The sequence below is a fragment of the Corapipo altera genome, unplaced genomic scaffold (genome assembly GCF_003945725.1).
Source record: "Corapipo altera isolate COAL_440 unplaced genomic scaffold, ASM394572v1 0, whole genome shotgun sequence".
NCBI lineage: Eukaryota > Metazoa > Chordata > Aves > Passeriformes > Pipridae > Corapipo > Corapipo altera.
This window is the reverse complement of record NW_020884872.1, coordinates 41,254,227-41,279,194: the sequence shown is the minus strand read 5'-3', so window position 1 is coordinate 41,279,194 and position 24,968 is coordinate 41,254,227. Positions and strand designations below refer to the sequence as shown.

The window sequence follows — 24,968 nt, the reverse complement described above, 5'->3', positions numbered from 1 at the left end:
TTTCATGAAAAAATATATGAAAAATTACATGAAGTTTGACCCTTAGCATAGGAAAAATATGTGACAGGATTATTTGACAGCAATGCAAAATTGCTTCCTGCCTATGTATTATCATCCTCAACATTAAAACAACCTGCTATATTATAGTGTTGCTCTGTAGCAAAACCACTTTTCATGTCTTTCAAGCTGCCTGTGTTAATAAAAAATTTTCTGTTCACTCTAGATGTGTGGGATGTGAACATACTAATTACTCTGAAAAGAAATTCATTCTTGTAGTGTAATTCTCTGGTCTGTACAGTCATCCTTTTGGGTCCTTCTTCTCAGTGCTGAGCCAAAGGCTCGTTAAAGTAGAAGTATCAGGTGGTGGTTCAACAGGATAGCCTCAGTGAAATTCCTCTTGCTGTTTATGTGGAATGTCAATGATTTTTTAGCATCCTTGGTTAACCCTTCCATGAGCTGTGGAAAGTCCAGAGAAAAACTTCAATGCCAAAGTTTAGTGTGGCGTTTATCACAGCTGTAACAGGGACAATCAACACTAGAAGAACACAAAGGTAAAAAAAATTGACTCTTACTGTCAAAAGTGATGGGGTACGCTCAGTATTCAGGGTGGTCTCATGTCACCAAATGGCATATAATAGGACCAAAGAGAAAAGACATGTTCTTCTTCAGAGAGGAGGACAAAAGCACCATACAATGAGGAGAGGTTTAAGTACAGCTAGAAGCTGCCATCTTAAAAGAATGAAGGCCACACATATTGCAAAACTGTATGTAGGTCCCACACCAGTATTGGATAGTATACTCAGGAACTGGAAGTAGAATAGCTGTTTCACTGTGGTGGTGTCTACTACAAAGATTACATTTTTTTTAATCAGTTACATTCCTTGAGGATTCTTCATGGCATGAGTTTGCAGAAGTTCAGTCAGTGGTAGGACAGATATTGCTGCGCTACGTACTTCATGCAGAGCGTAAGAAGCAGTAAGTTTTCTACACTGACTAAAGGAAAAGTCTCAGTGGGGGCTGAGACTCAATGAGGTTCATTCTGCTGACTGCTGCAGCTGCATCACCACTCAGGGACCACTTGCTCTTTCTGTTGTTGCTCTAGATTTGCTATTCTACAAATACACCCACAGACAGTACCTCCAACAGGCTACTGTTTTAGAGCTGCTTGCATAGTGACTAGTTATGCCTGAATTAATTTCACATTTCAATGAATTATTTTTCAAGTGTTGTGTGATCCTTCTAAAATGTTATGGTAATCCGTTAAATAGCTCTGTACAGTTTGGACTCTGAACCTATTTTGCTAGTTGCAATGGTTGTAAGTTTCCAATTAACTAAAAATTAAGCATTAACTGGAATACCTTAATTGAAAAAAAATATGAAACCAACTAATTTTTACAATTAGAAATTAGCAAGTAAGTACTAGTAATTAGCTCTGATAAAGTTGTACTATGACTCTCTTTCTAAACATTTGTAATGCATAGGGCCTTTCTTAAATCAGTGAAGCATGACAATTTCTTTCAGCCACATTAACTTTCTGCAGTAAGTGGTACTGAACTTGTTCAAGTATAATTTGCTTATGTTATGCCTTTTTGCTTACTCACATGACTACAGTACTTTTCTCTCTACACAGTGGCATTACTAAGTCCCTGAGTTACAGAGAAACATGCTAGGAATACAGATTATAGCTTTCATATTTTGTTTCTGTGGGCTGGGAGCTGCTATTGCTGCTACTGCATCAAATGAGTGGAAAGTCACTAGTCGAGCATCATCTGTTATCACTGCAACCTGGGTTTTCCAGGGTCTTTGGATGAACTGTGCTGGCAATGCGCTGGGTGCTTTTCACTGCAGACCTCACCTTACTATCTTCAAAGTAGAAGGTAAGTAAGCATAATTTAACTGGAACATATGGAAAGCCATGTGTACTGCAAGATGTGAGCCTGAGGAGAAAAAGATTATTTTGGCTTGTGCAAGAGATTATGTTTAAAGCATTGTGATGAATATAAATAAAGGATCTTGTAGGCAGAAAATCAGAAACAACTTTTTAGGAATGATATGTATTCCGAGAAAGACAGTAAGCTCTACTCTGTGGTTGGTAATATGCGATAAGTACACTGGACATAGTTTCAGGAATACACTATCAGTATCAAACCACTGTTAGCAGAGAAATGGACTAAACTATCTTGCAGCTCTAATTTCCGTGCAAAAATAAGCATCCTGCTTGCTGGATGGTGTGAGGGGGAAAGATAGCAAGGTTTGTGACAGATATTGATGCACTTTTTAGTATCCGCACAAATTAGATAGCACATCACCGCAGCCGTGAATGCTATACAAATATTCATATGCTGGGAATTAAGTGTGTGTGTATATACATGCTGTATCACAGGCTAGTAATTTAACAGCTTTTCTCAGAGACAGGGACTAACTAAAAGTGTACTATGCAATGTGTTTTGCTCTGTGGATAAAGCAGTAAATTGAGAGTTTTGTTTTCTATTTGCCCTTAAGCCTTAAGACACTAGGCAAGATGTTTTTTTTCAGTGAAATTGTATAAGCACTCATGAGGGCATGGGCAGAGGGACTCGTCTTTCCTGGATGTGGGCAGCACACTAGCAAGATGGAGTCAGACTAGAGTAGAGAAAAATGCATTAAGACACTGGTATTTTAGGGAGCCAGAAAAGAAATCCAGTCTAGACAGAACCAGTCCTCCAAAGCTTTTGTGACACCAGAAACAAGCACAATTCTAAGATATTAACAGCCAGTGGCTGAACGAGATATAAAATGTATTGTTGCATGGTTGTTACCATATTACAAAGACAGGGTCATAGACTTGCATACATATAGAAACATTGAAGTTATTACAGATCTGTACTTTTTTTTGCCTCTCATGCCCCTGACACATCAGACTACATGCTGGAACATACAGATCTACCCTTACACATACAGATGATACTGAGATAAAACTCGGCCTCATTTTGTACACATTTTACTTCAAACCATCACGAATCACACAAGGGATGTGAATGGATAAGAAGAGTTTTACTTCTTTTAGAGAATGCCATTTATCAAAAATTACTTAAAAGGCATAGAAACTCACACATACTTTTAAAAAGTGAATATTGTATCCTTGCAAATAACTATTTATGAATTATTTCCCCCAAGATTTAAAGAAAAAAAAATCCAGCTCTTCTTCTCAGGCGTTGTTTAAAGCCATGTAAAGTAACTGAAACTACCATTATTGCTATTATTAGTAGTACAAAAGCTACTTCCAGAATAATCAGCTGTCAGTAATCTATTTGCCACTTTTTATTGTTGCTATTATTTTGATCACTTGTTGATTGAAACTTGAATAAACAAAATATGCATGTTATGTGTGCATCCTTTAAATATATACTTAAGCATCTGAGTAAGATTTTGCTTATTTGTTGTTGAGAGTAACATAGACAAGAAATTCACAATAAATAAAAGTAGCATACTCTTGTTAAAGTAAGAGAGTAACAAGCTGCTGTAATGACATTTAGAAAGTCTAATTTTAACTTGCCAGTGCAGGCACCAGGAAAGGGTAATGTTACATGTAGCATAAACACTACTGGGAAAGAGTGAGGTATTTAGTTTGGAAAACCTGCTAAACATAAATTCCTGATAATCCGAGGAAAACAAGAGTTCCACAGTGAAAGAGCTTTGCACTCTCACTCTGTCCTACGTTGTAAAACAATAAAATGCTCATATTAAAGAAGTAATGAACTCTCATCTCTGTCCTCAGAGCTTCAATGTACCATCATAATTGACATACTGACACCAGGAAGGGCTGGCAATATAACTTTTTCTTCTGTGCATGCATCTTTTTATGGAATCTATTTTGCAATTTTTCCTATAGCCAAAGATAACTTACACAAGTTCCTCATTCCATTCCTATCTATCGGGTTACCCTACAGAAAGTATTATCAGTAACAGTAACATTAGTATTATATTATGATATATATGTTATATCATAAGTCATTTCTTCTCCAAAGCAGATTCATTCACTCATTAAAGGTTTGATTGCAATTTTGTGAGGATTTTGCAGGAGAGGTTTCTGCATAAGCTCTATGAAGCTTTAAGATATTTTTTTTCTTGTTTTTCACATCAAGCAAACAAACAGGCTCCAGAGGTCTTTCTTTGAGCAGTGTTGTCCCATGGTCATAGGCAGTATGTAGGTATTTACCAGAACTGACTTTCTGCTAAAAGACTAGTTGTGGTGATAGGAGCACAGCCAAGGCAATAAGAGCTCAGCTTCTGCAACCCAGCTCACATACAGATCTCGAGGGGTTCGTGTTTCTGGAAATCTATGTTAGCACAGTGTCCAAAGCTACCTGGGCTGTTGCCAAATGTACATGCACATTCACATGGTACAGCCACAGTGTGCTCTGCTGCAGTGACTGAAACATTCCACTGAAAGATCCTGGAGGGAGATCCTGAATAGTAATAGCTTTGTAGTTACATTCATTTAAGGTACTGTTTGTGGGAAGAAGCAATATCTTTTATTAAATCAATTGCTTTGGGAGAAATATGTAACAAAGTCATTCATCAAATCTGACACAAATACAACAAGCTTCAAGCTAAATATTATCTGGGAACATTGTCTTTTCAGTTAAGTTGGTTATGATTATCAGTGCATCAGAAACACTCATGGAAATTATATGATCAAAACCAAGGGACCATTACTCACAGACATAAACTCACACAGTCAATAAATACCACAAATTAAAATTAGAAGTGAGACAATATTGATTAACAAAACCAGTAACTTTTGATTCACTGCTCAGTCCTTATCAGTAAGAGAGGTCTACAAAGACCCTTCAGGGAGTGAGGCTGGGAACTAAAGCTCTGGATTTGTGGATTCCAGAAAGATACTGAATTTTTATGCCAGAGTTGCCACCCACCCTGCCTCCTGCTAACACCTCAGAGCTCCAGACAGTAGTTAACCTCTCTTCTCATTCATCTCATTGTGTATAATCCTGAATTCTTACAATCACAGAATTAACCAGATTTGACAAGAACTATCTTTTAGCTGTCTAGCACTGCTTAGACTCTTCAGTTATTTTGATTTTGATGATGCTACAGAGAGCTGTTTCATTCACATAAAATACAGAATTGTAACTAGCAAACCGAGTTGTGTCCACATCCCTTTCCTATGACACTTCCTTAGTCTGTCAGGGCAGCTACTAGGCTTCTTCAAACCATTAGTTTGGCATTTGATATGCTTTGCCTGTGGCACTGTTTCATGCGCATTCTGGTTTTCCATGCCATGAGTTCAGGGAGGTGTAGAAGAAAGCAGAAGAAATGTGATTCCTTGAACCTTTGCTTTTTTGAGCCTCAGGTCTTCTGCTGACATCTTGTCAGTGCCTCTTTTGATGGAGCCTCATAGGTCAAGTAGTGCTACTCTGATGGTAGCCAACACGGAAAGGACGATGCCCAGGTATTCTGGGTCACATCAGCAAGCAGATTCAGAGAGCCTTTTCATGATGCTGATGCTGTTATGAACCTAAACAGTGGAAGGAAGCTGAAACAAGACAACTGCTATTGCAGCACCTGTACTCAGAACAGCCTTCTGTAGTCAAACATCATTTATGTTCATCAGGGTGGGGAGAGCAATTCCAGTCGTGCTTCAGGGTGACACTAGCAGCTTTCCCAGAGAACTCAACCTAGAGCAGGAAAGGACCGACATGAGAGTGTCCCTTACTAGACAGAAACTTGCGGCCAAGGAAAACACACTATCTGTTTTATTGCTACCAGTCGATGAGCCAGATATATGCACGGCAGCCAAGCCCAGGCTTCTCCTGAGCCTAAGGGGTGAGCACTTGGTGCTAGATCCCGCAGCGGCCAACACCACGGCTTTATACACATCCTAAATCAGGTTGCAGGGGGTCAGGCTGCGTGAGGGTTATGCTGCTGCTCCTCGTTGCTTGTCAGAATCCCATGCCCGTTGCTTCCTGCCCGCTCTCTCCCCGGCTCCCCACTCCCTGCCCTCCGCTGGTGCCGGCGGGCGCGCTCCTCTCTCCATGGTGCTGCATCAGCGGCCCCGGGGAAGCGCCGACCGTGCTCAGGGGTGGTGCAGCCCCGCCCGGGTGGGGACAAGCAGCTCCCTTCCCCATCTCCCTGGAAAGGCGGCGCGCCTCGGTCCCGGCTTCCCCCGGGTGAGAAGCCACAGGAGAGGAGCAGAGCCAAGGCGAAGCAGGAGCTGTGTGCGCTTTTGGGAGGTCGCAAGGGGAGAGGGTTGGGCCGTCAGAAAGGGCTGAGTGGCTGCGGCTATCATCAGGGAGGGAGAAATCCACCCGGGAGGCTTTCTTCTGGCTGATGGCCAACCGCAGAGGACTCTGCCGAGGGATGCTCCAGGTAGTCACAGGGACAGAGTCACGGAGTCTCATAGTTTAACCCCAGCTGGTAACCACACAGCTGCTCACTCACTCCAAATGCCCCTCCGTGGGATAGCAAGAAGAATCAGGAAAAGGTAAAATCCGTAGGTTGAGATAAGAACAATTTAATAATTTAAAAAAATAAAATGTAATAATAATAATAGTAATAGCAGTAACAACAACGATAATAGAAAAGAGAGACAGAGGAATAAAACCCAAGCAAAACAGGTGATGTGCAGTATAATTGCTCACCACCCACTGACTGACCAATGCCCAGCTCATACCTGAGCAGCGATCAGTCCCTTCCAGCCAGCACCCCCCAGTTTACATATTGAACATGATGTTCTCTGGTATGGAATATCCCTTTGGCTATTTTGGATGAGCTGCGCTTCCTCCCAGCTTCTTGCACACCTCCTGACTTGCAGAGCTTGGGAAACTGAAAAGTCCTTGACTTAGGACAAGCACTATTTAGCCACAACCAAAACATCAGTGTGTTATCAACATTATTCTCACACTGAATCCAAAACACAGCACTGTAGCAGCTACTAGGAGGAAATCCAATATTAAGGTTAGAGGATAACCATGTCAGAGACCTTCCCTACAGCAAGCAAATTCTTCTAGGAAAAGTGCTAACTGAACAGAGGTATGATTGATTTGTGTCCATTAGGCTGAGCCACCCCTTCAGTAAGTACCTTCCAATGAGTACAGCATCTGTTTGGCAATTTAGAAAATCAAAGTCAACACAGCATGGACAAAAGGAAATCAATACACTAGAGTCAATAGCTCATATTTGGGAAAGGTAACCATGAAACACAGAGAGAATTCCTCTTAGATTTTTTTTTTTTTAATGGCTTAATTCCAACGTATTGTCCATTTCTCAGCAAGCAGAAAGGTCACCTTTTGGACTGATTGAAATGCTGATTTCAGAATAGGGTCTTTTGTATATGCATGTGTATATGTATAGGATGTCAAATCTTGGTAATGAAAGTTTCTTCACTCTCACCGTTTGCCTCTCCATTGTAGCAAGGTTCTTTCCAAGCTCATGGCCTCTGTTTTGGCATCAGATGACTGAGTCTGCACTCTGCTCAAACAAGATAGCCTGATACATGTTTGGTTCCCAGAGGAGGTTGGTAATGCACTAGAGGTCATGAAAAGTCATGACTATATACTGCAAATATTTTTGAAATCTGTTATATTGCATATCATTGCCCACTCTCTTCTCCCCCTCACCCCCAAAAATGAAGGAATAAAGTAAATTAAACAGTCAGCCTAGGCAGTAGTTAGTCAGAGTAATAAGTCTTATTATTAGACTGGTTTCCAGTAAGAAAAGAAATTGATTCACAAGCAGCAGAGCCATTCACAGAGGAAGAGAGACATGTTTGACTTAGCAGCCCCTGGCAGAACATATATGAACAGAAGGAGGGGGATAATTCCCATGTATTCAAGAGATTTTTTCCCCCAGGGAGCTCCAGCAGCAGCTTTGCAGTAGATACAGAGCAAAATCCAGGGCTTCCATGTGTTGGTCAATTCCAGAGGAAACATCCAGAGCCCTGGAACCCCCCAAGAGGCAGGACAACTCTTGGATCTCATCGCTGACATATAGATTAAAGATTTTGAAGTGGTTCTAAGGGTTCCTGCTGCCAAATTTTGTTTTCTCTTTGAATTCTTTGATTCCAAGATTTTAATCTACATGCTCTGAAAATCCATTAATCTAAACCACAATGAATCACTATTTATTCCTGTTTACTAAGAAGACTGTCTGGCTCTGGCCAATTACTTAAATCAGAATAGTCCAGAGCTGCGGGCAGACTGGAAAGAGATGTGCCTACTGGGAGATCTGCAGCCAGAAAGATACACAGAGGGAGTCCAAGAACTGCAGGACCAGACTGCACAGGGCCCGATGGAAAATGCTGAGGGTGGAGGCTTTCACAGACCACTGCCAGTTCTGGAGAAATTGATGGCAAAGGACAAACTCTGGTCCTGCTTTAAAATCTTCAGGGTTACAGGAAAACACAAGATCTTACAGATCAGTGCTCCTTTTTAGCACATTCACACCTGGCAATTTGACAGCATCTCTGCAACCCTCTTTTTGTGCTATGAGCCTTCTGTCTTCTCACCGCACAAGGACAGAGGTCCTTGTGCTGAGATTTTTTTCACTTTTGTCTAGACTTGGACAAGAGTAATGTGGCTTGTGTTTCCCTTCAGCCATCCTTATAGATTTTCTCTACTCAGAGTTGCCTTCATTTGAAGAAAATCACTGAGGAAACCTGAAAGGTGGAAAGTGCTGCTATTTGCTAGTGTGGTTCCTATGCAGCTGGTGCAAGGACAGGAATGCAAAGCTTGTTATTGAGGCATGAATAACAAGCTCTTTCATCTTCTAATACGCCAGGATAGATTGTTATCTCTGCTTTGCTTTTAGCTTTGTTTGATTACTACTACATAGCAGCAGAGAGTGTACTGCAAAATGAATAGGACTCAGCAATAACTGGTATGCAGCCAATGTCTTAAAATACCTCTGTTCAAACAGGTTTTGTACCCTGGTCTGCTTTGTGAGCACTGAGGTGGGTGTGGGGAGTTTTCCTCTGGCATACCTTGAGCAGCTGACAGCCAATGTACCTCTTCTAATATTTTTAGCAGTCATGCTAGAACCAGAGCTTCATTCAAAGATACAATCCACTTCATTTGCACAAGTCCCCGTGGAAGAAGGGGAAAGGAGACCTGGCACAACCAGCTGTGATAGGTGGATGGGTAAGAGAAGGAGACTGAAGTATTGAATTTGTGAATCATTAAAGTTGATGATTTTGAAATTCGCACTGCTGAGATTTAAGATTTTAAATCTTTAGTTTTCCATCATGGAGTGAGGCAAGGGGGAGGAGAGAGGCTTAGCAGCAAATACCTTGGGAGTGAGTATAGGGGAATGTAGAGAAAAAAATATATGTACATAAAAATCTCTCCTGTGGATACCGCATGGAGTTGGCTAGGCAAGTATGAGTCACAGGCCCACTGGTAGAGAAAACAAATCACTACACAGTCAACAGGGGTATTAAATCCCTGTTAATCCCTTGTTATTCTATCTCTCAAAATACTTACACATAGTTTTGCAATGTAAAGCAAGATGCCAGATGAGTGCAGCCATTTTATTAAAGCTGCGCACATGGGATTCCTCTCCATATCCCACAAGTCCTATACAGTATCTGATTATCCTTATAAGCCTTCTCTGGAGTAGGTGCCATGGGACTCTTCGGTGTTTTAGAGACTGGTCAATGTATACTCTTTGGTGTTTCATTGACTCAAATTAAATAAAATGCCTGGAGTAGAGGTGTTACCAGGGGTAACTCAGGACTTCAGATCCCAACTTTTTCAGGGTACTTATTATTTGACTCAGTCCGGATGCCAGTACTGTGAGGGACCTCTGGTTGTGCCCAGCTGATACCTGCAATATACTCAGTCTTCTCTCTACAGATGACATTGAAGCCTGGGTCTTCTGTATGGCTTTCCTCTTCAGGGATTCATTTCCTAAAACAGGAGAGAGCACATCACCTCAGATGGCTGTGCCTTACAGCAGGACATTTTTAAGTATCAGAGTACTTTTCAGCTGCTGAACTGAAAACATTTATATTTTCAATTAGGCAAAGTACATGCTGAAATTCAGGTACATGCAAAGTCTCTTAAGAACATATCATTCATCTGGCCCTTTAAATACCTTGTGCTGGTCACCCAGGCATGTGCCATTTACATTTCTCAAAAAGGGCCTGAAACAGTTAGAAAAACAGAGGCACTGAAGACTTCTAAAGACCATACCCAACAGTCTACTGATGTGTTCATTTAATAGTTATGTTTCTTTTTTGTATAGTTATGTTAACTTTTCTAAAAAAATCGTGTGTTAGTCTAGAGGTAATTAACCAAGCTCTAGTAAAATACCCCCTGAGGATTAACCTGCTTAAAGATAGAATTTTTAAACTCCACATCTGAGCTAAGATTTATGTTGTACTTTTGAACAGCTTTCCATAAATGAAGACTTCCATTTTAGATTTTAAAACCATACACCATCAACTGAATATGTCATCAATCTGATTTTATTCTAGCCCCCTAAAAGTTAATTACACAAACTCTATTGGTATTTGAAAGAATACAATACCTGACAGTCAAAATGCGAAGCAAAACTGTGTACTTGAAGATTCTCATGAATTTGCTTTCATAATAATACGTAATGATTTTCTGCCAGGTCCACTCTACCAATTTTTATAGTTGCTGTTATTTTTGTATCCAGCTAAGATGTGAGGCTACTCTTTTGCAGATACCAGTCAGACATAAAGATGTGTCTAGGGCTTATATTCAGGGCAATGCACGCTGATTCATATTTTCAAAGGAAACAAGAGCTCAGAAGTTCTAAATTTCCACTGCAGATGGAAATCTGCCAAAATCTTCTGTTATTTGGAGACTGCCTTTTCCTTCTTCACAAATGAATTTCTAAACAATAACACAGAATGTCACATAAAAGCCTTTCTATTGATATTTCATCCTGTAAGCCACAAAAGCAGAAACCAAACCCTAGCCAGGAAGAAACAGTGAAAGTGACTCACTAACCATATCTCGATACTGTGTTTATTGGGTGACCAGGAGAACAGGACTCTCTGCAGGTACAAACAGCTTCTCCACTGCAAGTTTACCACGCACCCAAGCTGCTGCCCCAGGCTGGCATCCCATCCCAGCAAACATCACACCACATACTGGGTGCTGAGTCAGACACCTTTTGTTAATAACACAAGTAGTTATCTCACGAATTGGGAACAGAGGTACTTTAAGTAAGTAACCATCATTAATGGCATCTAGCTTTTCCATAGCATATCTTTGATGGAAATGTTCCACCTTACAAAACAGATGATACAATTATATTCAAGTAAAACTAATGCAATAGACAATTTTACTTTAATTTACACCACCTTTCAACATCTTCATGCCACATGTAGTTTTGCTTTAGTCAGTGGCTACTACAGAACCTCCAATATCATATTTACTTAATATTGTCCCTAGAAATTCAGTTCTTCACAGAAATTCAGCATTTTCAAGTGTCAGTGACTCTTGAACCTCAAAGTTCAGGCTTCCTTTGAGCAGATCCATTTGCCTGGCTTGGTGCAGGGCTGGCACCCAACAGGGATTTCAACCTTCATGAGTGCACCCTGTTCAGATCACAGCTCCCTGCAAAGATGACCTTTCAGTGCAGAAGCCAAAGCTTCTTCAACTTCCCTGATGAGCTGTGTGTCATCTTGCTAGGCTACAAACTCTCCACACTGGATGTATCCAGGGGTGGTATTTATTTTCCTTCCTGCCAGGATTTTGTGTCAATTCCTGCTAAGGCAGAAAGACTCCCTGCCATCCCACACAGTTGGTGGCAGCCGGGGCTTCTCATCCCACAGTCCCAGAAGCTGAGAAGCACCACAGGCTGTCACTGCTCACTGAGCTCTGCTAAGAAGGTCACTGCCTGCAGTACTGTGAACATGGCATGGTGATCCTACACATCCCCTGCCAACCCCACGGCCTTCATCTTCTTTTGCTTTTCTCCATCAGCCCTTTTCTGCCAAGGGCATCTCCAGCTGAGACCACCACAGGGCTCTGCTTGTGTTTCTGGCTGACACCAGAGTCTGAGAGCAGAGCTGCAGAGGGACCATCACATTACTGCTGCCTCTGTGTAGGTGTTTGAGATGGGTGCATCCTTCCAGGAGGCACAGGGAGCTAAGCTGAGGCAGAAGGTGGGAATATCAAAAGCAAAGAAATAATCTACAGTTGGAAATGTGTGTCCCTGGGGGAACAGGAGGCCCCATACAGTAAAGCCACCTTCCCCTAAAGCAGATGAGGTTCAGTGCAGGGTTACAGCAGGAAATACAGAGGTTGTGCTTCTTCAGCAGGAACAAAAAGCTTGTGCCTCTTCCGTTCTGTGTGTCTTAGGCATTTTCCAGCCTGTGGTCCAGGGCTCCCTCTCAGAGGATCTCTGTTGGGTCTCCGTGGCTAGGACATCCTGTACTGCCATAGCCATACTTTGGCCTGGGCTTCATTGGGGCTGCAAACATCCCCATCCCATGGCTCAGATAATTTCCTTCTGAGCAGTAAAGCTCCCCTGCCCTGGCTGATGGTGGTGGTCCCACTCAAGGGGCTGTGTTTGGCAGACTAGGTAGAAAGGTAGGAGGACAGATGGGTAGCTGAAGCCAGCATCCCTCCCTGCAGGCAGCAGTTACTGTCTTTGGGCAAACTCCTGCCCAGACGTGTCTTAGGAGTGCAGTGAGGGGAATGGCTGCACGGGGTGGTGAGTTCTTCCCCTCTCTCCCCTCGGCATGCATGGAACAGAATACTCTGTGTGTTAACAGGAACAAGCATAAACATTTCCAGCCAAGGTACTTAACATAAGTCTTTTTGCCAAGTGGCTTCACTACCTTCTTTGGTTAAGGTTAAGAGAAATGTTGTTGCTCAAAGGAGAAAACAAGTGGAGGTGTTTCCCCCCCTCACCCTTCCTGTCTGCAAATCCAGGCATCTCTGGTCTGCAGTTCCTTATAAACAAATGAAGGAGCTTTTGTGAAGCCTGTTGATAAGAGGTACTCCACACCACCTCACATCCCACTGATTTTTATTATTATTTTTATGTATGCAGTAATATGCAAACGTTCAAGTGCTTCCTAAGGTCACTCACTAGTTGTGCTGCAGGGTGGTGATTGCTCTGGTTACTGCAGAGACCTAAGGGTAAGCCCAGGGCAGAGTAGGACATGACACGTTGTCAGGGCCAGCTGATAAGATTTTCACTTGATCAGCAAGATCTATGCATGCGAGACTCAGATATAACCCAGTGAAAGGCGGGTCAGGAAGATAGGAATGATTTTCTCCTGCACTCCTCTTTCCTGGGAACAGTTTGGAAGGAGATAAAACACCTGCAGAGAGGAAAGCGAGTCTGGTGTACAACAGCTGGGTCAAGGGGGAGGAAGAGAGCTGAAAAAATACAGGAGACTGCAGCCATTCAAAATACATAAGATCATTAGGAAAGCAGAAAATGATCTTGAGAGGTGCAAGGCTCTGCCTTGACCTGATGGTGACAATTTGGCCACACTGTCTGTACAAGGGGGACCGGACCCAAGTTCTCCTCAATCTCAGCAAAGGCTAACTGCTCAACTGGGAGAAATTAGATAATTTCCAAAAACTTCCAGCATTTTAATCAAAAGGATGAGTGAGAGCTCTTATCTAAGGACTCTGAGTGATTTCAACCACCCATTCTGTACAATTTTACCACCCTGGATAATCTCAAATAAAAATCTGTGTCTAGCAACAGAGCTTCGTGTTGTGCCTGCTTGCTCACACAGCCTCACAGTAGATAGTTATAATTCTTAATACTGAAGGGAAAGCACTGCTGAACAAGGGACAGGAACTAGGAAGCAAAGAAATGTATTTTAGATAGGCAAGGCTCCTGAGTAGCTCTTTAAAAGAAGAAGGAATGATGAAGAAAAGTCTGTTCCCAAAGAAGACTTGTTTCTCTTATGCATGAGTCATAAAAAGTGATTTTTGGAGCCAGAGATTTTTTCACTGGCATTGCTCACTTTTCTCAGTAAGTAAAAGAGATAAAATTACTTCAGGGTCTGAAGTTCACTGGGTTACATCTGCTTTCACTCCATTCTACCAATAGCAATCTTTTATAAGTGTATTTATTTCTTTTTATTTTCCTTTTCTCTCAATATCTTTGCAGCCTTACTGTCTCCTTCATGCCACTAGCAGAGACAGGATCGTAAATTAGGTCAGTGCTATGTCTGACCTGGTAGTTGCTCTGGTAATGTTAAGTTTTTATAAGCTATCCTCTCCCTTGCCCCCAAATATCTACCTTCTCCTTTCTAAATAACTTACTGGAAACTCAACAGAAAAAAAAATTCCCTCAAGATTCTGGTCAGCTATAGGGGCTGTGTAGATGGACCAGCAGAGATCAATCCAATATCCAGGATCCTCTCAGTTGGAATTAGACAGTGCATCACATATAGATTGTACTATGTTGCAAAATAATAAAAAAACCCCAAACAACATGTTTGTAAAAAATCGTTTGTCTGTAAGGTATGAGGCAGCTTCTGCTTGGCCCAAGCAAAGCCTCTGCTGCAGTAGTGTGTTCAGTTTGGGTACTACACTTGAAGCAAGATGCAGAACACTTGGAAAGAGCACACAGATAAAAGCAACTAGAATCCCTCAAATTTATGAAACATGACCTATGAGGAAAGACTGGAAGAGTTAAGATTGTTTAGTCTAAAGAAGAGTAGACTAACTGCAGGTACAAAAATAGCCTTCGAGAACATAATAAGTGGCTGCAAACAGGAAGAGCATAATCAGTTCCCTATGTCCATGGCTAATACCACAGGAAGTGGTGAGCCTGGAGGACCACAAAGCTGTTTTAGCATTCTGCCCTGAAAGCAACTGCCCTTTTTTGTCTGTCTATGGGTAGCTTACCTCTAACTCTTAGCTTACTTTCGTTACTCTGCGGTTGTTTTACTCTGTGGTTACCTGAATCAGCTCAGCCCTTATACTCCGTGGTCAGTTCTAGCTGCCAGAAGTGAAATGTGTCCTCTGATGTCCTCACCTCTTCTGTCTCCAGGACTTCCCCTTGCAGCCTGTTCAGGTGGAAAGCCATAACTGAGAAAATATAATTTATGAAGTATGTAGCCTTTGGTCTACAAAGGTCTTTTAGTGGATTTTTGGTCTGCAAAAGTCAGTTGGTATTAAATCCTCTTGTGCTTTTTAATACATATTTCCTACTTGTCTGAATTTGGAGTGGGCGTTTCGCTCTGTGACTGCTGAGCGCTGAGCTCTCTGCAACACATTGGATGCCCAGGATTTGGCCTAGATATTGCTGAGAGATCTACAGCCCTAAGCAAAGGCAGCATACTCACATTCATCCTATTTCACTTCTCTGTGCTATTTTTACTGTCAAACAATATTCTCCTAACATATCTGAATCAGCCCAAAATGGAAGGGGTTGGGGAGTAGACAATACAGACCAAAATCCTTGAAGTATTCAACCTTCCTTCTATCACATATAAACATTTCGGAAGGTGTGGGCCCCATAGTTCTCCTTTCTTCCTACATAGGAAATGCTGTCCTGCCTCATCAGGTACCTGAAGATGGATACAGATGAGGTGCTAAAATTGCTTCACTGGATCTTAAGCAGAAATTTAGGATTTATCTCAGACCACTTTAGACATCAGTGGTGTAAAATGCTGTGTGTAAGCGAATCACCCTGCAATCACCTTATGGTCAACAGGAACAGGGAATCCTGTCCCCTTTTAGGACAAGTTCCATCTTATCCCTTGGAAATACTCATATCAGGTCAGAGGAGCAGTCTAGACATGCCAATTGACAGTAAAGCAGATGGATAATTAGTGAAGGTATGGACATACTAGGCAGGATTCAACTGAATCCTAGTCTGACTCAGCAGATACCTGTGGGTGGATCCTACCCTACCTCAGATCAGTTGGATGTAATTCATGTCTAGAACTTTCAATCCAAACAAGAGTTTGTGCTTTTTGCACATGGTAAGTAATTTCCTTCTCTCCTTCTGTGTCCTAGTTAGAGCCCAGCACATTCTGCAACTAATTTTCCCGTATTTCACACCTCTCCTCTCTCCCAGTCTGTACCAGAAGGGAGCAACACTTTCACCAAAAGCTGTTGCAGGGGACAAAACACTGCAGCCTTTAAAATGTCCCTTCAGATCGAGGAGCCCCTCTCCATGCCACATCATTCAGTCTTCATTGATTAGACCTTTATCTGACCAGGACTCACACTGTCCCTGATGTGCAAAGCCTTGTCCCCATCTCTCTCCACACAGCCTAGGTGCCCCAATGAAAGACATGTTCTTCTTTAGCCATAGAGTGGTGATGGGCATGAAAACAAGTCTCTAATAGGCTTGCTGAGAGCTGGGATCTCGCACAACAGGTAACACCAACTATTTCAAAACCAGCCTGCTATATATTCCTTTGATCAAGCTCTTACATAAAACAGGCTCTATGTGCACACATGTCCGCACAAAGTCAAGCTGTTCCTCATTTTCCTTGTGAAAGATGCTTCATTTCTTGAAAGACGCTCCACTAAGCCCAGACTGGTGGATAGTTACAGTGGGCAAAAAGGCTAATCAAGGGGAAGGGCTGTTTAAGCTCAGTTGTTTAAGGCTTTGTCATTACCAGGCAGCTTTTAGGAATCAATGGACATTTTCATGAAGTGTTTAATAGTTAGAGTTCACTGAGACTGTATAAACCCTTTCCAAAGGAGCCCTTTGTTGAGATGTTGGCAATATATCTCTGGCTGCAGTCAAATAAATTAGTCATCAGATAAATCAGTCATGCCAGCTATGAGAGTGATACCAAAATAAACACAATGTTTTAGTCAAATCCATGAAACAAAAGGAACAGCAAATCTTATTTAAAATTCCCCCATGTAATTGATGCATAATTATACTTCTAAACATGAATGCAAGTATGCTGATCCAGAGTATGTGAGTATGAAGATTATATCTTTGAAAGTAAACGGGGATCTCCGGATGCAATTAAAAGTAATTTTTGAGTTGCTGTTTCCAAGTTCCTACTGGCAAAATCCAAGAATTTCAAAGCCTGAGTAATTCCTAAATTACTGCAATTTTGATGCCAGGGAAACTCCACAGATTTTGGTGGAGTTACATCAGATTTAGACTGCATCAGGACAACAGAACTTATTCCTTTTAAAAATGGATTGTTAAATATTTGAAAAAGAAAATGTCAGAAAAAGTTTATAGAAATCACATTCTACAGGTACAACAACCAAATTTGGGGGATGTGTAACATATGGGAACATCAGTTGGGATAAGGCAACATGAGTGCCTTATCCCAAATGTGTTGCCTTAAGTAGTCTACCTTACTAGGTCTAAAATACACAATCAGTCTGAACTCTTTTAAATTTTTCTTGTCCTAAAATACAGACAAAGTAATAACAGTGATATCCTTACAATTAGTCTAGTTATCCTTATGTTTGGCTCATATATTAATCATTATTGTCATATAAAATATTTTTAAAAACCTACTTCTTTTACCAGTGTCCTTACACCACTCCTTGGCATGCCTGGTAATCTGGCAAAGGACCCAAGTTCTGGAAGGGAAGAAGCAGGGCATGTGAAAAACAAGCACTGCAACCAGGCAGCAGCTTGTAGGAGGGAAGAAGCACTGCTTCTGATTGGATTGAGGAAGTTAAAAATGTTGTGAGGAAGCTTTTCTTATCTAGTTAGTCTTTGTTTCCTAATAGGTTCTATCTCAGCCCAAAATATTACACTTTGGGTGCCTTCTGTCAGATAAGTAAGCGGATTAACTGGCCTTGTGCATAGAGGGTGCAGTTCTCACGGGCTTTGGTTGCCTGAGCCTCTAAAATCAAGTCTGGAAGGGCTCAGGGGCAGCAGATACACTTAGTTTTGCAGCTTTTACATGAATCTCCCACTGTCCTTCCATCCTATGCTTCCCTGAGCCAGTGCTGGCACTTGCCTCCTGCATAGCTGTGGCCACCTCTGTTCGATTCCAATCCTCCCCAGGCAAAGGGCAGCTGATGATCATGTCCTTCAGGAAGGAGACCTGCAAAGAAGGGAATGGCTAGAGTAGGCATGACTTGTACCCAAATACTGAAGGAATTAATCCATTTCAGCTCAGGTTGACAATGGGATGCCTAACAGAAGCAGTACAGAGAAGTCTCTCAGAGGTAGGATTTCCACTCCTTTCCATTACTGAGCACTTGTTTCCATGAGATACCACTCGCAAAAGCTAAAACCACTCTTCACTCACCAAATCCCTCAGTAGAACATATCCTAAAATTAACAGCCTTTGTCACATTTATTCACTAATGTTGTATCCAACAAGCATAAATGAGAAAGGACAGGCCATCACTTCCATGCAAACTCACCAAATTCCACTGAAAAGAGACTAGGAAACAAGCTTCAAAGGTATAGTCTTTGATGGAATATCCTCAAAGCAGAGAAATTTCACATTTCTTCATGGAAGTGTAGTAGCCTTGTTGAGATTTGTCAATGTGGCCAATAGTAGTTCTAAAGTTTGACTTACTTCTCTTTTACAGTTATTTGTATGCTATTGAATTCTATGTCTATGTGCTAATTCTAGCAATAATGCTGTGTTCTTTCTCTTGAAGGATAAAATTGTATTTACATTGGAAAATCTGTGCCACTTTCATTAGCACCATAAACCACGCAAATTTTAGAACTAACAAGGACTAGAAGGAAAATATAGCCCCAAAGGGTGCTTAGGCCATTTGTGAATCTGATTTTGCTTCCTGAGATATTTTCACTGCTTTGCTGATGGTCAGATATATTCATGTATTTGGGAGAATACATCTCTCTCATGCAATGCTCCACAAAGGAACCAAACACAGGCATTGTGCTCTGTTTGCACTTATCAGGAACCACCGAAACCTGAACAAAAGCTTATTACCTATAATTGGCTTCTAGGAGTACGTTTTGTAATTGGCACTGTGCAAACACAGAACACAAAGCACCTGTGTCCCAGAGTATTTATAATCAGGGAGCAAATTTCAAAGGAAGTGGGTAGGTTTATGCCATAAAGGAGGAGGAAGAAGGACGTGGAAGATCAGACATTTTTGATCATGCTGTTTCACAAAAGGTAAAAGAGAAAAATCTTTTGGATTGATGGGGTTTGTAGGGTCTTTGTAAGGCTGTTCCTCCAGAGCACTGGGAGTTACTCACAGAATCACAGAACATGCCAAGTTGGAAAGGACTCACAAGGATCATCAAGTCCAACTCCTGGCCCTGCACAGGATCACCCCCCAAGAGTCACACCATGTTTCTGAGAGTATCATCCAAATGCTTCTTGAACTCTGTCAGGCTTGGTGCTGGAACCACTTCCCTGGGGAGCCTCTTCCAGCAGCCAACCACCCTCTGAGTGAAGAACCTCTTTCTAATATCCAGCCTAAACCTCCCCTGACACAACTTCAGGCCATTCCCTTGGGTCCTGTCACTGGTCACTGCAGAGAAGAGATCAGTGCCTGCCCCTCCTGTTCCCCTCACAAGGAAGCTGTAACTGCAATGAGCTCTCCCCTGAGTCTCCTCCAGGCTGAACAGATCAAGTGACCTCAGCCACTCCTCATACGGCTTCTCCTCAGGGCCCTTCGCCATCTTCATTGCCCTCCTTTGGACACTCTCTAACAGCTTAATGTCTTTCTTTGGGCATTGCAGTGCCCAAAACTGCACACAATATTCAAGGTGAGGCCACCCCAGTGCAGAGCAGAGTGGGACAATCCTCTCCCTTGTATGGCTGCCAATGCTTTGCCTGATGCCCCCCCCCCCGGACACGGTTGGCCCTCCTGGCTGCCAGGGCACTGCTGACTCAGATTCAACTTGCCATTGACCATGACCCCCAGATCCCTTTCTGAGGCACTGCTCTCCAGCATCTCATTCCCCAGTCTGTACGAACATCCAGGGTTGCCCCATCCCAGGTGTAGAACCCATCACTTTTCCTTGTTGAACTTCATGTGGTTGGTGATTGCTAAGTCCTCTAATTCATTGAGGTCTCTCTGCAGGGCCTCCCTGCCTTCAAGGGAGTCAACAGCTCCTCCCAGTTTTGTGTCATCTGCAAATTTGCTTAGTATCCCTTCCACCAGCCACTGCTGTGTTTCTCAGCTTGGAATAATTTCTGTCAAAATCGAGATGGTACAGTGCCCCGGTTCTCCTCTTGAAATGTTTTATAGCTTATTGTTCTTTGGCATCTTGAAGAAAAAGATGAAAATATCCAGTCAGACTGCATCCAGGAACAAGACGGAAGCCAGAACTCTTTGTTGTAGCCTGACCACAGGACAAGAAATCACATTCACGATGGCAGCAACTGGGGGTTCAGTAGACCCATCCGCTCTCCAGTGCCTGCAGGACTTGTTGATGTATTGTAGTGAGTCCAGAGGAGGGCCACTAATTTGATCAGAGGGCTGGAGCACCTATCCTATGAAGACAGGTTGAGAGAGTTGTGGTTGTTCAGCCTAGGGAAGAAAAGGCTCCAGGGGACCTTACAGCAACCTTCCAGTACCTAAAGGGGGCCTATGGGAAAGCTGGAGATGGACTTTTTACAAGGGCATGCAGGGATAGGACAAAGAGCAATGGCTTCAAGCTGAAATGTTGATGTAATCATCTGGGATAAACATCTCTAGAAATTTGATTTGGGGATCCACAAATTACTGTCCACACAGAAAAACAAATCTTTCTCACCTGTGAACAAAAAGGAGAGGGAAGTGTCACTTTACCCAGGCACAGGTGTTTCTTCTTTCTCCTGTTCCTCTCTCTGTTTATGCTGGCATGATCAACTGGACTTTACTTGGAAAGAGAAGAGGTTTTACAGTGGATAATCCTTTTTGTCCTTGAAATGCCTGAGAATGTGAACCTTGTTGTTTATATGTGAGGTTTTTTCTATGGATTTAATTCCTATTTGTAGAGATTCAAAAGTTCATTGGTAAAATCCTAAAATCATTTTGTTAGGATGTTCAGTCCAATTATCACTAATTCAAGGAAGAGTATACAAACCCGGTAAGGTTTGTAAAATAATGTAATGTAATGTAAAATATTATCAAATGTTCTTTACAAGTTTCATTTGAAATTCTGTCTTGCATAACCCTTGGATGTTAACGTATGTGATTGAACTTTAAACTTACACTCAGCACTTGTTAATCTGCTTATAGCTTCCTGCAGCAATATCAGTGAAAAGGTATACACAAAACCTGACGTAATTAACCTGGGTTTATGTAAGTCTGGGAGCTGCATCTTCTGCTGTAAGCCTGGGAACTCTAGAGAAGCCTTAGCTGGGAGCACCATGACCCATGTCATCTGGGGCAGCATCTGCTCTCAGAGAAGGCAGACAGGGACTGCCAAGGCACTAGTGCAAGTCTAAAAATAATCTTACAAATAATGTGATGGAATTTGGAATACTTTAATTTACATGCACATGGTTTCAATAGCTCATGCTGTAGTTCTACCAGCAATAACAGGGTTCCTATTTGCTAGATGTGCTAACGAAGGACTAAAAATCAGCAGGTTCGGCACAAATCCCTGCAGACCCCTTCTGAAGGCATCATGGCAGGGAAACTACTGATCATTCAGTGAGTGTTTGGTGTCCTGCTTTAGAGTGATTTCAACAAACCTCATATTGGTTTTATTGAGCGTGAAAACTCAAGTTATACAACATTTAAGTGCACCTTCCTACTCAGAGGGCCTTCTACTCTATCAGGAAAGTAATTAGATTGATTTGACATGGCTAATCTGTACTAGCTGGTACACATCTCTTTATTGTTTTATAGGTATTTACAAATAGTTCAATTCACTACCTGTTAAAAAAAAAATCCAATAATTGATGCTTGGTGTATGAATTTCTAATTCCATGGTGTCTCTGCTGCATTTTGGGTTTTGTTTGGTTTTTTTGTTTGGTTGGTTTTGGTTTTGTCTGGGTTTTTGTTTTGTTTTTGTTTGTTTGTTTTGTGTTGTTGTTGTTGTTGTTGTTGTTTTTGTTTTTTAAAGTTTGGCCTTTTTTATGCTTCTGCCATTTAAAAATCCTCCACATGCCTGTGAAGGCTCCATCTGTGGCATGAAAGAGAACAGGGCAGACTGGTGATCAGAATTGTTCAGGACATGCTCCAGAACAGGTATATCCTGGGGAAAGACAGTTGGTGGGGCCCAAGCTGAGCCATAAAGTTTTACAACTGGCAACCAAGGTCCAATGCCAGAGCTCATTGCTTAGACCTTCTTTATAGAGAAGTATGCACGTACTGAAAATTGCATTAACTTCCTTAAGGCCGCTTCAAACTCATTTTCTCATTCCAGGCTATATATAGCACATCTGCCTTCCCCTCATAAAATGATAGCTCTGGTCTGCCACAAGGGCAGCACACAGGCAAGCTGCCTTGGCAGGTTGCCCTCTGTGTAATTCCTGCCCCATCAACATGCCCTAAGACATAAAGAGCAGGTAGCAAGGGCAGAGAACTTTACCCATAGAGATTTTCCTGCCACTTCTGATCTTTAAAGGTCTTTAAAACAATATTCTGTCTTTAAAACACTTTTTAATGTAAAAAGAATGCTTCAAACAGGTAGGATTACAAGGTCACACATATCACAGCCCTTCAAACTTGTAGTATTTAGAAATTACCCTTTAAGATTTTGGCTCTATGTATGTATTTTTCAGAGAACATTTTTGCCTGATCCCTCACAAGAGGGCAGACAGAAGTCAGGAAGCTTTGGGTCACATATTTGCTTCAAAACGTACCTTATAATGTCAGACAGGAAGGTCTCTCTTTCCAAACATGATGATCACCACTTGCATAGTGCCCTGGATGCTCCCATTGTTCTTTACCATCCCCAAATCCTACTCTCAAGGAAACTATTGAAGGCTAAAGGAAGACTCCCCATATAACAAAGCAGCAAGGTCTCCTGACATAAGCAGATTAAGATCGTACCTGGTGTTCTTCATTCCCCGAGAGCTTTCAGATTGCAATAATGTGAGGGGTGTTCAAACTTCACCCAGTACTACACAGGGACATAGAGAATAAGCCAAGTGTCTCAGCTTTGGGTTCTGTTTAACAACATCTAGCAGCCTGTTCTTGCAAAAAGCTTGCCTCTTGATCTCTCCATGGATTCTTTGGATCTGCTTCCCTCTAAAGGCCATTCAGTGAATTATTGTATTATCCTGAATGTCAATCAAGTCTTAACATGAAATCAATTCTTGGATGTATTTCTTATCTGGAGAGATGTTTGAGCTCTATGAAGGAGAGGAACAAATACTTTAAGGGTTGCTTCTTGTTGTAAGACCAATTAAAAGAAATAATGCTTAAATAAATGCAGAGATTTATATCAGCAAGCAGAGGTTTTCATGATAAAATTTATCTAAAACTGAGTCTCAAGCATACATGCCTTTGTCATACCTTATTGAACAGAAAAGCTAACTGGTTTGTCCCAGGCAGAAATTGTGATGTGGCCGTCCTTGTCCCCAACCGCATGCTCAGAGGAGTAAGTGATTCTCTTCAGACACACTGAGGCACTCAACCTCTCAGGCATAGCTGTAGTATTGCTGCAGTTTTGTGTGATCCCAGGTAAGGAACTTTCTGGTGTAGTAGAGCTTGGGCAGACTATATCTTATCTCAAAAGGTGAATTGCTCGTTCAGCTGAGAGGCTCAGATATGCCATGAAATTGAGACCTTTAATTGAGGTGTTAGACTTCCACTGAACCCAACGGATAAAGAGAATCCCAAGCTGGAGTGGCATGCTAAGAAATTGGTCATTTTGCCTGCTTGGCTAAAGGGGGGAAAAAAAAGAGGCATTTAAAATATACCTGTTTGTTATTTGGGCAGACAGTGAGAAATAGGATAATCTCTAAGTATACTTGTAATCTGAGCAATAATGATTGTCGACCAGCATTTATGCACAGTTTCAGCACTGTATAGGCAGCTCTGGAGGGGAGGGGATCAAATTTTATATGAACGGAGTACATCTCTCCAGTCCTCTCTGCAGAGGGAGCACAGGAAGTTACACTCCTGAATCAAACTGCATGAATGAGGGCCTGAAAGGAAGGTTCATTTAACTTAGAGAGAAGGGAACAATTGAGGTGTTAAACAGAGGCCATCTTAAAAGTCCTTAAAATATCTGAAACTTTCCACAGTCCTGGAAAATATGACAGAGAAGACACAGGTCACTTACTGTGATTTACATTTAAATCTCCTGAAAGGCTGAAATTTAATAATACCTGGAGGCTTGGAAGGTCAAGTAGACTCATTCAACAATTCCAGATAATACAAATAGAGTTTACAACATACCATCAAGGGGATAAAATGAATATATAGGGGAAAATGAGCAGGTGTAACAAATCAAAACCATGTCAGTTCATTTTTCTATAATGGCAGGGGAAAAGTGGCAGAACATCTCCCACATACACAGGTCTCTCACCTGCAAGACTGAAGGTATGCCCCCTGTCTGGGAAGCAAAGCACTACTGACTGTCACTGTGAATGAAACTTGCCTTAGAAATGTGGGTGAGGAACAGCTTTATGGGACCTTGTAAGAGGGAGGCAGATGGCCACTTAATGCTGTTACCAGCATGTTTGTTCCTGTGTTCCTCTCTCTCATCAAAATGAGAATGAATCTCCATATGCAAAAACCTGTTGCAGTCATTTACAATTGTGGTGCAGTTAAGACATATGAATCCTCACGAAAGTATCGTTCCTTTAAACAGTTCCTTGAAATATAAAGTGCACTATCAAAGGGGACATATCATTTCCCCTCTAACATCTGAAACTTTTCAACACAACACAGAGATAGCTGAGACATCTGAAAGAGAAAAATTAAAGAGTAACTAGGCAGAGTAGAGTTGAATGAGTCAGTTCAGAGGGAAGAATGATCCATATTTTTTACTTTAGTGTGTGAAAAGGAAAAACAAAAGTGATGACAGAAGAGTAAAATGTTGCAAAGTAGTTTAGGAAATGAAGCAGGTGAAAATCCACCCCCTCCCATACAAAGGTGCCATGAAGTCCAAACAAATACGTGTGAAAACCCATCACATAA

The 24,968-nt window shown here is 41.8% G+C and overlaps 1 protein-coding gene across 1 annotated transcript in view; it reads left to right on the top strand.

Moving 5' to 3' along the window:
* The first annotated feature begins 1,602 nt into the window (after nucleotides 1–1,602).
* The window catches only part of CLDN10 (claudin 10), a 58,223-nt gene continuing 34,857 nt past the window's right edge, over nucleotides 1,603–24,968 (top strand). Inside the window, exon 1 of the mRNA XM_027645371.1 lies at nucleotides 1,603–1,877. Within this exon, the coding sequence (XP_027501172.1) occupies nucleotides 1,664–1,877 (214 nt within the window). The 5' untranslated portion in view covers nucleotides 1,603–1,663. The remainder of the gene's footprint in view (nucleotides 1,878–24,968) is intronic.